The 13,076-nt window shown below is 36.5% G+C and overlaps 1 protein-coding gene across 4 annotated transcripts in view; it reads left to right on the top strand.

Moving 5' to 3' along the window:
- The window catches only part of PSPC1 (paraspeckle component 1), a 95,877-nt gene that overhangs the window by 20,200 nt on the left and 62,601 nt on the right, over nt 1-13,076 (top strand). For all 4 annotated transcript variants that reach the window (XR_011071042.1, XR_011071040.1, XR_011071043.1 and 1 more), the window contains exon 5: nt 6,619-6,703. Coding sequence is in view for 1 of the 4 variants with exons in the window: in XM_068526785.1 (XP_068382886.1) it covers nt 6,619-6,703 (85 nt within the window). In the remaining 3 variants the exon portion in view is untranslated. The remainder of the gene's footprint in view (nt 1-6,618; nt 6,704-13,076) is intronic.

Raw genomic sequence — 13,076 nt, 5'->3', positions numbered from 1 at the left:
TATGTTTAAACTAGTTATGTTTATACTAGGTCTCTTGCAGAAATTTGAAAATTGTTATCTAAGATAAAGTTTTAGAATCATAGGCTGCTTAGACCTGGAAGAGAGAGCTTCAAGTTTATCCAGCCTTAGATTTTATGATTCAAAAATTTGGCCAGGGACTTCCCTGGTGGTCGAGTGGTTAAGACTCTGCTCTTCCACTACAGGGGGCCGGGGTTCAATACCTGGTCGGGGAACTAAGATCCCTCATGCCGCCCCTCATGGCCAAGAAAAAAAATCGGCTACACACCAGAATCAACTGGGAAATTTAAAAAATTTTAATTTCCCGGGCCTCATGGTTGCTCTAGCACTCCTGTCCAGTATGAATTGTTCTCAGCTCTTAGCCTGCCATGCACTTTGCCACTTTATTTTCCCGCTATCTATGGTCATGCCATAGTTAGGAAATAACACTGATTAGATGTGTAAGCATTTGTGCTGAAAGATATTTGTTGTTGCTACTAACAGGCAGTAGTATAACAGTCATTACTTGAACCCATATTGAATGTTGGTTGTAGAAGACACCATGTGAGGTACTGAGGATGTAGTGATGACAAAGAACAACATTTCTTTAGGCCTCGTAGAGCTCTTGTGAGCTCTTAGAAAACGTTGCCTCACCCCTAAGGGAGTTTTGACTTTCGAAGCCAAGTAATTTTGTAGTTATTTCCTATGAGCTTTCATTTTATTGCTTTTTGTGTGCTTATTTATAACCCATGTTAAGTTTTTGTTTTACAATACTAGAAAAGCACATTGCGTAGTGTATCTTAGTCCTTGCTTCTAGGTTTACTTCTCCTGAAGTACATCCTGTATTTCAGCAAAAGTCTGCAGGTGATAAATTCGTTTCAGTGTTAGTTTGTTTAAAAATTAAAAAAAAATATTTACAATCTTCTCTTTTGTTCTACATGTTTTATCCAGCGCTTCGAAGGGTGTATTCAGGTTGGGGAGCAACTTGAAGTAATCTTAGTTCTTTGGCTCTGCAGAGACACAGGGCTCTCTAGTTGACCTATCATGGAAATGGAAAGCTCAGACAGCACAGAAAACTGTCCTTTTCCCTGGCCCCGCCTTCTGCTTTCTTATAGGAGTCACTGTTTCCTCTGTATTTTAAGTTTCTTCTGTATCCTTTAATGAAAAAAAAAATCATGCATATGTCAGTAGATGTGTGTGTGTGTATTTATTTATAACCAAGAAGATCCTTTTTATCTTTTTTGCTCCTTGCTATTTTACTTTCTGTATAAGTGTGTACATATAGATCTGCTTCATTTTTTAAATGGCTGAACGATACTCTGTTAAATGGCTATAATTAGTTTTGCTCATCCTCTTTTAATTGATGTCTAGTTCTCTTTCCAGCTTGTTAGTAAAAACAATGCTGCAGTGAATATGTATATATCTTAGCAAATTTTTGTGAATGTTGATTCTTACTGGACACACCAGTTCCTTTTAACAATTGCTTCATTTCTATTTTACTGCTGTTTATGTAGTCCTTTCTAGATCCAAATCCCATTATACTTAATACAGGTTATTTTTTTGCTTCACTATCTGTTTTTGATCATCAGTATAGGAGGTAGTTCCTGAATTTTCGTTATGGTTGTTTTTGTATTACCTTTGTTACTGTAATTATATAACTCTCAATAGATAATATTAACTGCCATTCATTTTGCTATTACTCTGTCCTCCTCTATCACTGGATTTTATATTTTACGTATCTTTTTGTACTGATAAATAATAGAAGTATAGTTTCTTTAAATATCTTTTTAAAAACAATTTATTTATTTTATTTATTATTTTTGGCTGTGTTGGGTCTTCGTGGCTGCACGTGGGCTTTCTCCAGTTGCGGCGAGCAAGGGCTACTCTTCATTGCAGTGCGCGGGCTTCTCATTGCAGTGGCTTCTCTTGTTGCAGAGCACGGGCTCTAGGCACCCGGGCTTCAGTAGTTGTGGCTCGCGGGCTCTAGAGCACAGGCTCAGTATTTGTGGCGCACGGGCTTAGTTGCTCCGTGGCATGTGGGATCTTCCCAGACCAGGGCTCGAGCCCGTGTCCCCTGCATTGGCAGGCGGATTCTTAACCACTGTGCCACCAGGGGAGCCCTAAATGATATCTTTTGATTCTTGATGACCAAAGGCAAAAAGAAAAAGGAAATTGGCATATTTGCTCCTCTTTTCCCTTTTCCTCTCAACTTTTATTTATTTTGCTTCTGATTTGTTTGGATTTTTGACATGGACTTAATGTTTAGTTTTTTCTTTTTTAAAGTGTAAAAACTTTTTATTTATCTTTTATCTCCTTCCTTCCTCCTTCCCTCCCTCCCCCCTTTCCTTCCTTCCTTCCTTCCTTCTTTCTTTCCTTCCTTCCTTCCTTCTCTCTCTCTCTCTCTCTTTCTTTCGAGAACATTTAAGCTCTACTCTCTTAGCAACTTTGAATTATAGAATACCGTGTTATCAAGTATAGCCACCATGTTATACATTAGACCTCAGGCTTTATTCATCTTATATCTGAAAGTTTGAACCCTTTACCAACCTCTTCCTATTTCTCCCACCTCCCAACAACAACATTTACACTCTCTTGTTTCTATGAGTTTGACTTTTTTTAGATTCCACATATAACTTACTGTGCAGTATATTTCTTTATCTGTGTGGCTTATTTCACTGAGCATAATGTCCTCAAGGTCCATCCATGTTGCTGAAAATGGCAGGATTTCCTTTTCTGATGGCTGAATAATATTCCAATATGTGTGTCTATATCTCTATACTGCATTTTGTGTGTGTGTACATTATGTATCTGTATGTACACACCACATCTTTATCCATTCATTTGTTGATAGACATTAGTTTGTTTCCATTACCTTGGCTATTGTGAATAGTGCAACGGACAGTGGAAGTGCAGATGTGTCTTTGAGACCCTGTTTTCCTTTTAATGTTCCTTAACCGTAGTTCTCACGTTTCTCACATAATTCTCTCAGCCCTATTTTAAATACGTTGAGTCATGACTTTTCTGTTCCTCACTCGATTCTCTGATGTTTATCCTTGTGATTTCTTTTCAGAAGGTTCACAGAAACAATGTTCCTGCATCTTCTAAAACATCCATGGTCTTGTACTTCTTAAAAAAATTAATTTATTTTTGGCTGCGTAGGGTCTTCGTTCCTGTGCGCGGGCTTTCTCTAGTTGCTGCGAGCGGGGGCTACTCTTCGTTGCGGTGCACAAGCTTCTCGCTGCGGTGGCTTCCCTTGTTGCCGAGCATGGGCTCTAGGCGTGCGGGCTTCAATAGTTGTGGCTTGTGAGCTCTAGAGTGCAGGCTCAGTAGTTGTGGCGCACGGGCTTAGTTGCTCCGCGGCATGTGGGATCTTCCCGGACCAGGGCTCAAACCCGTGTCCCCTGCATTGGCAGGCGGATTCTTAACCATTGCGCCACCAGAGAAGTCCTCATGATCTTGTACTTTAAACCCTCTCTTGAATGGCGTAAAATTCATGCGTCTTTCTCCCCTTTCTTAAGTACTTGATAGTATGTTTCTGTGGGAAAGTCTGAGATAAGCCTGGATTTTTTTCCCTCCTTGTGACTTGATCCTTTTAACAGGCTTCCATATGAATTCTTTTAAGGTTCAGTAACTTATCCAGGATATGTTTTCCGCCCAAACATTTTATGAGGAATTTTAAACATAAAAAAGTTGAAAGAGGGGAAATCCCTGGTGGTCCAGTTGTTAGGACTCTGTGCTTCCATTCCAGAGAGGGCATATGTTCGATCCCTGGTTGGGGAACTAAGATCCCACAAGCCACATGGTGTGGCCAAAAAAAAAAAAAAAAAAGTTCAAAGAATTTTAAGGTATTTAATACTTAGATTTTGTTACTAATATTTTACTATACTTGTTTTATTACATCTTTCCATCTGTCCAGTCTTATATTCCAGATGTATCTTATTGCACATGATCATACTTTTCTTGGGACCAGATGTGCCCTTTCAATCTATAGATTCAGTTCTTATATTTCTAGGAAGGAGCTGTGTTAGATCAGAGAGCATACGTTAGTCTTCATGACTTGAAGGATATTACATTGAGAGAACACTTTCCTACAGTCTAGCAAATCAGACTTAAAATTTGTCCATATTCCCCTCTATTCCCTTTTTGCTGTATACCTGTATTTATGATATATTGAAATTATAGATACAGTTTTATGTCTTTTATGTTTGTTAGGTACGCAGTTTTAAATGTTATTTGGTCTAGTAGTGAGTAGTGCTGCAGCTGATATTTTATGTCTGTGGATGCCTTTGGATTTTTTTTTTTTTGGCCGCGTGCGACTTGCAGGATCTTAGTTCCCCGACAGGGTTGAACCTGGGCCCCTGCAGTGAAAGCACCAAGTCCTAACCACTGGACTGCCAGGGAATTCCCTGGATTAATAAGAAAAATTCCTATGAGTGTGATTTACTGGGTTAAAGGATAAAAAGCACCTCAGGTTACATGTTTTTTGGGTAATATTTTCCTCCAGAAGAATATTATCATGGCAGTATACACATATATAAGCTTTAGTGAAATTTCAGGAACTCTGGATATTAGCAGTTTAAAGGAAATAATGTGGAAGATGTAAAATGGTGGTTTTGTTTTAAGTTGATCATGCTCCTCATTACTGTTGGATCATGTGCTTATCTGATAATTTGATCGTCACGTCCTTTGAGCTAATTATTATACCCATGTTACTGGTGAGAAAGCACGATCTGAGAGGTTAAAGCACCTGTCATAACTGGCCCCGCTTAAAAGGAGCAGATCCAATTGTCAGAAAACATTCATGTTCTTTTCTTATTCCTTTTCATGGAAGAAAATGTAATTTTACATTTATTACTATATGTGTCCCTGATTTAAGAACAGCTAACCTACAAAATCAATAATAAAACTGTTACAGGATGCACTGTATTGACTTTCTTGGGTAATTAATGATAGTAAGATACTTCCCATGCTTTGGCTTATTGAAGCATTTCCCCTTAGGAATATAAGTAGATTGTATATTTTTGGTCTTTCCAAGTCTCGCCAGCTGTAGAAATTAATATGATAGTTATGGGGTCTCAATGTTGCTTGCAGAATGGAGTCATCTAGGGAGCTTCAAAAAAAAAAACAAAAAACTCATATCTGGTCCACATCCCAAGAGATTTTGATTTAATTGGTCTGTGGTTAAAAGGTACTTAAGTAATTCTAATGAGCAGTCAAGTTGACAGCTAATGGTAAAAATGTTTGAACTTAATTGTAGTCATGTTTGGGTTTTAAGATAGCTAAATGTTTTCTCAACTGGCATGTTATCAGAATCGCCTGGTTCCTATCCCATATACCAAAGCAGACTTTCCTGAGCAGAGTCCCAAAATCTTAAAAAAAAATTTTTATTTTTAAGTTTCTCAGTTGAGGCTGAACAGCCAGGTTTGCAATGCTGGCATTTTGGAAAGAGCTTTGGAATAAGGATAGATTTGGCTATACATCCCAGTTGAACCATGTAGTGGCTGGATGGCTAGAGCACATTTATAATCTGTCTGGATCTTTTTTATTTGACATAATACGTAATTCAATCTGTAGGGAGGGTAATGCCTTGTTATAATTATGATGCCTATGTTGTCTTGGTTAAGATGTTTAGAGTTATTGGCACATGAAATGTTAACTTTAACTGTTAAGTATTATGTTAAATGAATTCTGAATATAGCAATTTATTAAGAAACATTCAATTAAGATAATTTATGTTCATTTTAGAAATTTCAGGTAACATGATTATAGAAAAAGAAAATAAAAACAACCAATACGTGTGTTATTCAGGGTATTCATATATCTGTATATGTGTATATATATATTTTATGCATGCGTGCACATGTAATTTGCTAAGATAGTACAAAGAGTTTTAATACTTGGGAAGTTTATCCACTGCTTCTCAGATGTGCAAAACAAATGTATCTTTCATTATCTTATTCTGCTGTGGAACCCCTGTTCTTGATGATGTGACACGGGTTGGTGACAGTGGGAATGCTTGTCCTGTTTAAAGTGGTCTTGTTCATATCAGTGTTCAGCCCTTTTCCGCTTTCAGGAACTGTCTCCTCATTGCCCTCCTTCATACGACACAGACTTGATGCAGGAGGAAACCTGCTGATTGTGTTGGGAGGGATGTTTTTGAGTTTTATGCCATGTCCTATCTCATTATTTGTACTGTTTGGTCTGGTTCTTACATGCCCTCTGCTGATGGTTCCCAAGGCATCTTTTTGGGCTTTGAGCTTGCTGCTGGAAAAAATTCTAATTTGTTTAAAACTATGTAAATGAAAATGTAGCTACTATTCTATTTTTAATATGTTCCAGGCCCTGTGTTAAAACAGTTACTACCCATTTTAATTTCTTAATATAAGGATGGATTTATTATTTTCTTCATACACATGAAGAAATGGGCCCAGAAGTGATACTAATTTATTACACAGCTTATAATCTTTCATTGTAAAATGATGTGATAGACAAAAAGAGAAGCTAGGTGCATGAGTATAAGTTGCTACATCTATTGCCAGTCATAGAGAATCTATATGCTTATGAATATAAAAATACAGAAGGGGAAGCTAAAAATATTAATCTGTAATCAATATCTTGTAGATTTAATGAGGCGTCAAGAGGAACTCAGACGCTTAGAAGAGCTCAGAAACCAAGAGCTGCAAAAACGGAAGCAAATACAACTGAGGTAAAGAACATCGTTGTAACATATACGTGAATATATGTAGGTTTCATTGTGTATGTTATGAATAAAACTCCCAATGCCTGTTATCAACAAGTTATATAACTTGGAAAATACAGGGGAAAAAACCCAAAAGTGTCCATTTCTGACCACATTTAGGGAATTATTCCAGAAGATAACATAAATCTTTGTTATTCTGTGATTTTTTTATAGCTGATTATGGACACTTTACAGACAGTGTGAACTTACATAAAGGGCTTAGGCATTATTTCGTATAATTTATTGTAAGAATGCACCGTGATTTACCGGGCCATTTTTCCAGAGATGGATATATTTGCGTTGATCTTAGTTTTAATTTTTTCATGTGTATAATACTACTCTGAATGCCGTTAAGCATTTTTGTACTTGTGATAATTTGTTTAAAAAAGATATCTGGAATCCATGGTAAAAAGGGTATGGGCATTAAAGATCTCAGTACATAATAGAGAACTGTGATGGGCAACTTAAAATCTTTTAGGTTAAGTAAGGAAGTTTAAGGGAGTAGTTGATCCAAGATGTAGAAACAAAAATTAACAGCTTTTCTTGTACCTGCAATATTCAGTTGTAAAATATGAGATAAGTATTACTCTTACAAGTTTCAAAAGTCATAATTAGGAATTGTTATAAACAAAGCTATGATAGATTAAAGCAAACTTAAAATTTTGTTTTGGAAGTGCTATAAAAGTAGTAAGTGCTTGTGACTGGAAGTTAGGTGCTCATGGGAAATAAAGTGAAAAACTGTTAATGAGTTTGAAGTGTCTTCACAAGTCAGGTGATAGGTACTAGACCGTATATTTTGGTGTATTTTTTCCAGCTTTGTACCTGATTATACCAACGTTTGTGTATTTCTGTCTTGGTACTACTCTGATTTTACTCTAACCTACTTATTCTCAATTTATGGTACTTGGCAGGAAGCATCAGCATTCTAACCTAGGAGATTGTTAGAAAGTCTCAAGCCTTCCCTCTGAACTACTGAATCATAAGCTGATTCACCTGTGCTTTGGTAAATCCTCCAGGTGACTCTGGTGCATCCTAAAGTTTGAGAACCACTGGTGTAAATAACTCCCGCCATGAACTTCTTACACGAGGGACCTTTTTCAGTTTCTTTCTTGTTGCTTCTTTCCACTTCATGTAAATGTGTTAAAGTCTTCTACTTGTACAAAGAAAAGGAAACCTCCTTTCCCCTAACATAAACCTACCTGAATCCGGCTTTCTTCTCTTACATTTATCCTTGACAAGTAGGCTTTTAAAATTAGTGCCCTATACTAGTGTGCTAAAATAATAAGTAATTGAAACTAAACAATGTGGGGTGCAAACTACTATGTATGGAATGGATAAACAACAAGGTCCTACTGTATAGCACAGGGAGCTATATTCAATATCCTGTAATAAGCCATAATGGAAAAGAATATGAAAAAGAATATATATGTATAACTCAATCACTTTGCTGTACACCTGAAACTAACATTGTAAATCAACTGTACTTCAGTCAACAAAAAGAAAAACAAAAACAAACCAAGAAAAAACAATCAATGTGGGAGAACCCAAAGTAGGGTATAAAAATGTAACAGATGAACTTAACTATATTATATATAGATGGATAGCATTGTCACACTGGAAGGAGATGGGGAAGAAAATAAGGAACCTAAATAACTTTGGAAAACCGTATCTTGATTGAATACTATAGGCTAGTGGCAAGAACAATATATAAATTCTGTAATCTAGTTAGTAAATGTATTTCTCGTAGGGATATAGGTTTGCAATTCTGAAACTACTTTATGTATATACTTTTTTTCTCTCTTTGATCAAGACTTTATTGAAAATAATGTATATACTTTTTTAAGTGAATATATTAGTACAGATCAATATGAACCAGGTTTTTCATTGTTGGAGAAAGAAAGAAGGGAGAAAGGCTAAAATTAAAATGACTCCTGTGATGTTTAATGGGGAATCTAAGTATCAGTATGAACTGAGTGGCATTTAATCTAGACAGATACAGAAATATAGACGTGTATATATACATTGGTTCGTATACATATACATATTTCCTAGCCCTGTCCATCCAGAAGCAGTGATGCCTCAGGAACAATGAGCTCATCTAATGCCCAGATTTTTGTTTCTGAGCACCATTCTCCAATAAAGGGAACCAGGGCTTTTTGGAGAAGTGGTTGATTCCAGGATTGAAAAGTCCAAGATGAGCCTGACAAATCTTGGGTCAGAGAGAAGCGAAGTACTTGAACAAGGCTAGGGCATGTTGAGAGAACACAGGAGCCAGACTGAAGGCGCTCCTAAGGGCCGAAGTTGGAACAATTTCAACGACAAAATAAAAAATGATAGTATTAGATTTTACCCTGTTGAATAAAGTAAATATCCATGAGTTTGTGCTGATGGAAGTTATTTAATGAGTAAGTAAATAAATGGGGAGAATGGACAGCTCTTCCTTAGTTGTTAGAAGTAGAATTCCAAATAATAAATGTGAAAGGAGTCTGAGAGAAAAATTACCAATGGGTGAATACTGCAGTAATACAGGCACACCTTGGAGATACTGTGGGTTTGGTTCCAGACCACCACAATATATTGCAATAAAGTGAGGTTTTTTGTTTCGCAGTGCATATAAAAGTTACCTTTATACTATACTGTAGTGTTTTAAGTATGCAATAACATGATGTCTTAAAAAACAATATGTGTATCTTAATTAAAAATACTTTCTTGTTAAAAAATGCTAACCATCTGACAACACAGGGTTGGCACAAAACTTCAGTGTGCAAAAGCAATATGCAGTATTTGGGAAGGGCAGTAAAATGAGGCACGCCTGTAGTTGTTTCATTCAAGATTTCCCAGTAGGTGCTAAGGTTGTTGCACAAAACTTGGGATACAGGATATGTGGAGTCTCAAATTTGTATGAGGTACAAATGGAAACATAGTAAATTTAAAGTGGAGAAGCCCAGCAGATACCACCATTACCAAGTGTTTAGGTTCATATCACCCTTAATAAGAAGACATGGACACCAGGAACCCCTTGATATGATGCACCCAGAAGTATACATTGTCATTTCTGTGGTTTTCTTGCCAAAGGTTCATAACCTTACGCTAGTCGTGAGAAAACTTAAGACAAACCTAAATTGAAGGACACTGTACAAAATAATCAGTTCTCTTTAGAAGTGTCAAGGTCATGAAAGAGCAAGAAACACTGAAGTGTTACAGACTCGAGGAGAGTAAAGAGAAATAATAACTAAATGCAATGTGAGATTCTGGATTGGGTCCTGGAACAGAAGAAGGACATAGTGGGGAAACTGGTGAGATCTGAGTAAGACCTAGAATTGAACTGTAGCAGTGTACCAGTGTGAATTCCTGGTTTTCATAATTGTACTATGTTTATGGAAGATGTTAATATTAGGGGATGCTGCATGAGGGAGATATAGGGACTCTGCTATTTTTGCAACTTTTCTGTAAGTTTAAAATTAGTTGGAAATGAAAAAATGAAAAAGAGGACTCTAGGTACTGGGGATACAGTGGAAAACAAAAGACACAAGCTCTGCTGGTGTGGCACTTAGGTTATCTGGGAGGGAGGCAGACATTAGTTAGAATATGATCAGATTATTAAAAAGAAAGCGAAGCGCACAAAATAGAACGCAGTACTTACTGGAATTTTTAATAGGTTACTTGTCTCATAATAAGTGAAATATTGGTTGCTTGACGTGGTAAGTATTCTACGTACCTGGTAATTTTTCACCGAATGGTCTTTCATTAATCTTATTTAATATTGCAGAGGTATATCAGATTCAATTTGGAATTCAGATAAGTGTGTACTAACAATAAAGATATCTCAACAATTAGGTGATAATTTGATGGGTAACTTTTATGGTTGGCTGTATTCTAGCAGATACGGCCAGTGATAAATCTGTTAATCTTTACCTGTGCCTGTGGAGTTTGTTTTGAAATTAATTGTAAGAATTGTTTCTTGATTTGAGAAATGTAAATAATGTGTTAAAATTGAGTAATTTTGCAGCATGTGTGAAGGAGAGGAAAAAAATAGTGTCTAGGAACTTACTTTACTAATAAATGTGAAATACATCCTGCCCTTGCAGCACAAAGCAAATAAAAGTGTAGCAGTTAGTCTGCAGAGGTTGGTCTGACTCAGGCGGCTACCACGTGAGACAGCCAGAGAGTCTGGACACGGCCTTTTTGTTTACCTTAGTTGGAAGACTGAAAAAACTGCTTAAGAAAATATATTTGAAAGAAATTAAGTAATTTGGAGTATACGAAATTTTCTGGTTTTCATTTCAATGCTACAAATAAGTTAGGTTTTCTTGGGTCACTTCTTCAGAGGCTGTGGCAGTGAAGGCGGACAGGGCTTAGATGGGCTGGTTCCGGCTGTAACTGGCCCACTTAGTACTTGTTCATTTGTTCTCTTCTTTCCTTCCCTTACTCCCTCCTACTCACTCACCTACCCGTCCATCCATTCTTTCCCTTCTTATGTCGTTTGACAAAGTATAAAGATCATCAGATGGACTGAGGCCTTTGGTGGGTGTGGAGGCCGTAGTGCTGGCCTGGAACGAAGAGCAGGGCAGTTTGATGTTGGTCGCATCATAGCTTAGTGCCTGGAGCTTCGCAGGCTTCAAAGTCCTATTCAAATAGGAGACAGTCAGTGGGCTTCCAGTTAAAATAAATTGTAAAATTGAGGTTTTGTCAGTTTCCAATTAAGTATAACACGAAGGGTGTTAAAATTCGTCATGCTTCTTTACTTATTAGTTCCATTTGTGAATATAACCTAGGAAATTATCCTTGATCCAAAAGACATTAAATATAAATATAAAGATAATTGTTAAAGCATCTTGTGGAAGGAAAAAAAATTAAAAGCAAACATACGTACAGTAGGGAATGTTCCTATATGTTTTCTGTAAATTTATATTATGGAATTGTCAGTGTGGTGTAATCACAAAATAAAGTAGAAACTCTGGAATCTATAGACAATGGAATGGAAGGAAAAAAATGGCAAATGTTTAAAGTGATTTTATACCTTTTTACCATATTTTTTCTCCAGATATAAATGTAGTCTCACATTTTATCAGAAAAAAATTGCTGTAACAGTGGGGAGAAGTACATTATAAATTTTGTTTAAAATATCTTTTAAATTAAAAATGTTACGGCAATACATGTTTTAAAAAACTCACATGATACATATGTGTACAAAAGAAAAAGGGCAATGCTCTTGTCTCCCCAGATTATCCCCAGTGTGATAGAAACTCTCATACTCTCTTCTCTGCTCTTACAAATGGTTTTTAGATGCAGCAATAGGAATACTATTGTTTTGCTTGCCTTTTTTCTGACACTGGACCTTAGACATTGTTTCATGTCAGTGAATGCAAATCTGCCTCTTTGTAATGGTTGTATTGTGTTCCTTGTCCCTCATTCGTAATTGAATGTCTTCAACCTTTTGCCTTTAATTAATGTACAGTCTTGTATCTGTGTGTATACATCCTTGCACACATGTATAGATATTTCTGTTTAGTTTATTGGAAATGGATTTGCACACATAAAATTGTTTGCTACACGTTGGTCCTCAACAAAGTCATTGTTGCAATCTTGAAGACCAAAAAGCTTTGAGTATCATTTAGTGGCAGGATCTGACATGAGCCTGTTTGATGCAAAACCTGACCTGTTTTACGTTGTGGTCATGCCAAACCTTTGTTATATTCGTAGAATGTGAATGTTCGTCTTACTACAGAAGTATTAATGGTGTTGATTATTGGGTACTGCTGGGATATCATAATAGGTCCTACTGGGGATATCATAATAGTATATAAACCCTTTTTAAAGTTGGAAAAACACATGTGGCTTTAGAGTTTTTGAATAAGGAAGATTTTGCTGTCACTATGTACATTTTCAGCAGTGTATGAACATGAAAGTATTTTCTTAAACATAAAGTTTACGAGTGTGTTAATGTACTAGAAATGGATTAACCGGTTTATTGGAATATTCTGTTTCCTTGAATAGAGTTGTATACTGGGGACTTAGATATCTCAAAATAGTCTAGATTTTGCTTGAAATACCTTAGGAACATTGTCTTGTTACTTGCACATGGTCTGATATGAAGTCCTAACAGCCTGTTTTCTTGCTGGCTGTGGGTGAAACCGCCATTTCTTTTAGTTCAGGTTCTTGAGTTTGGTGTACAAAACAACAACAACGAAGTATCTATACTTGGTGTAGAAGGGTGCTTATAAGAGTAGCCTGGAAAATGAGACCTACTGAAGGGGCATCAACATTATATAGTCTTCACTATTTAAATTACTTTTTTGTTTTTGAGTGGAGAGCATGTATATTTGAGTTTGCATTGATT

Source organism: Eschrichtius robustus, chromosome 18 (genome assembly GCF_028021215.1).
Source record: "Eschrichtius robustus isolate mEscRob2 chromosome 18, mEscRob2.pri, whole genome shotgun sequence".
NCBI lineage: Eukaryota > Metazoa > Chordata > Mammalia > Artiodactyla > Eschrichtiidae > Eschrichtius > Eschrichtius robustus.
The sequence above is the reverse complement of the archived record's forward strand: the minus strand, read 5'-3'. Positions and strand labels throughout refer to the sequence as shown.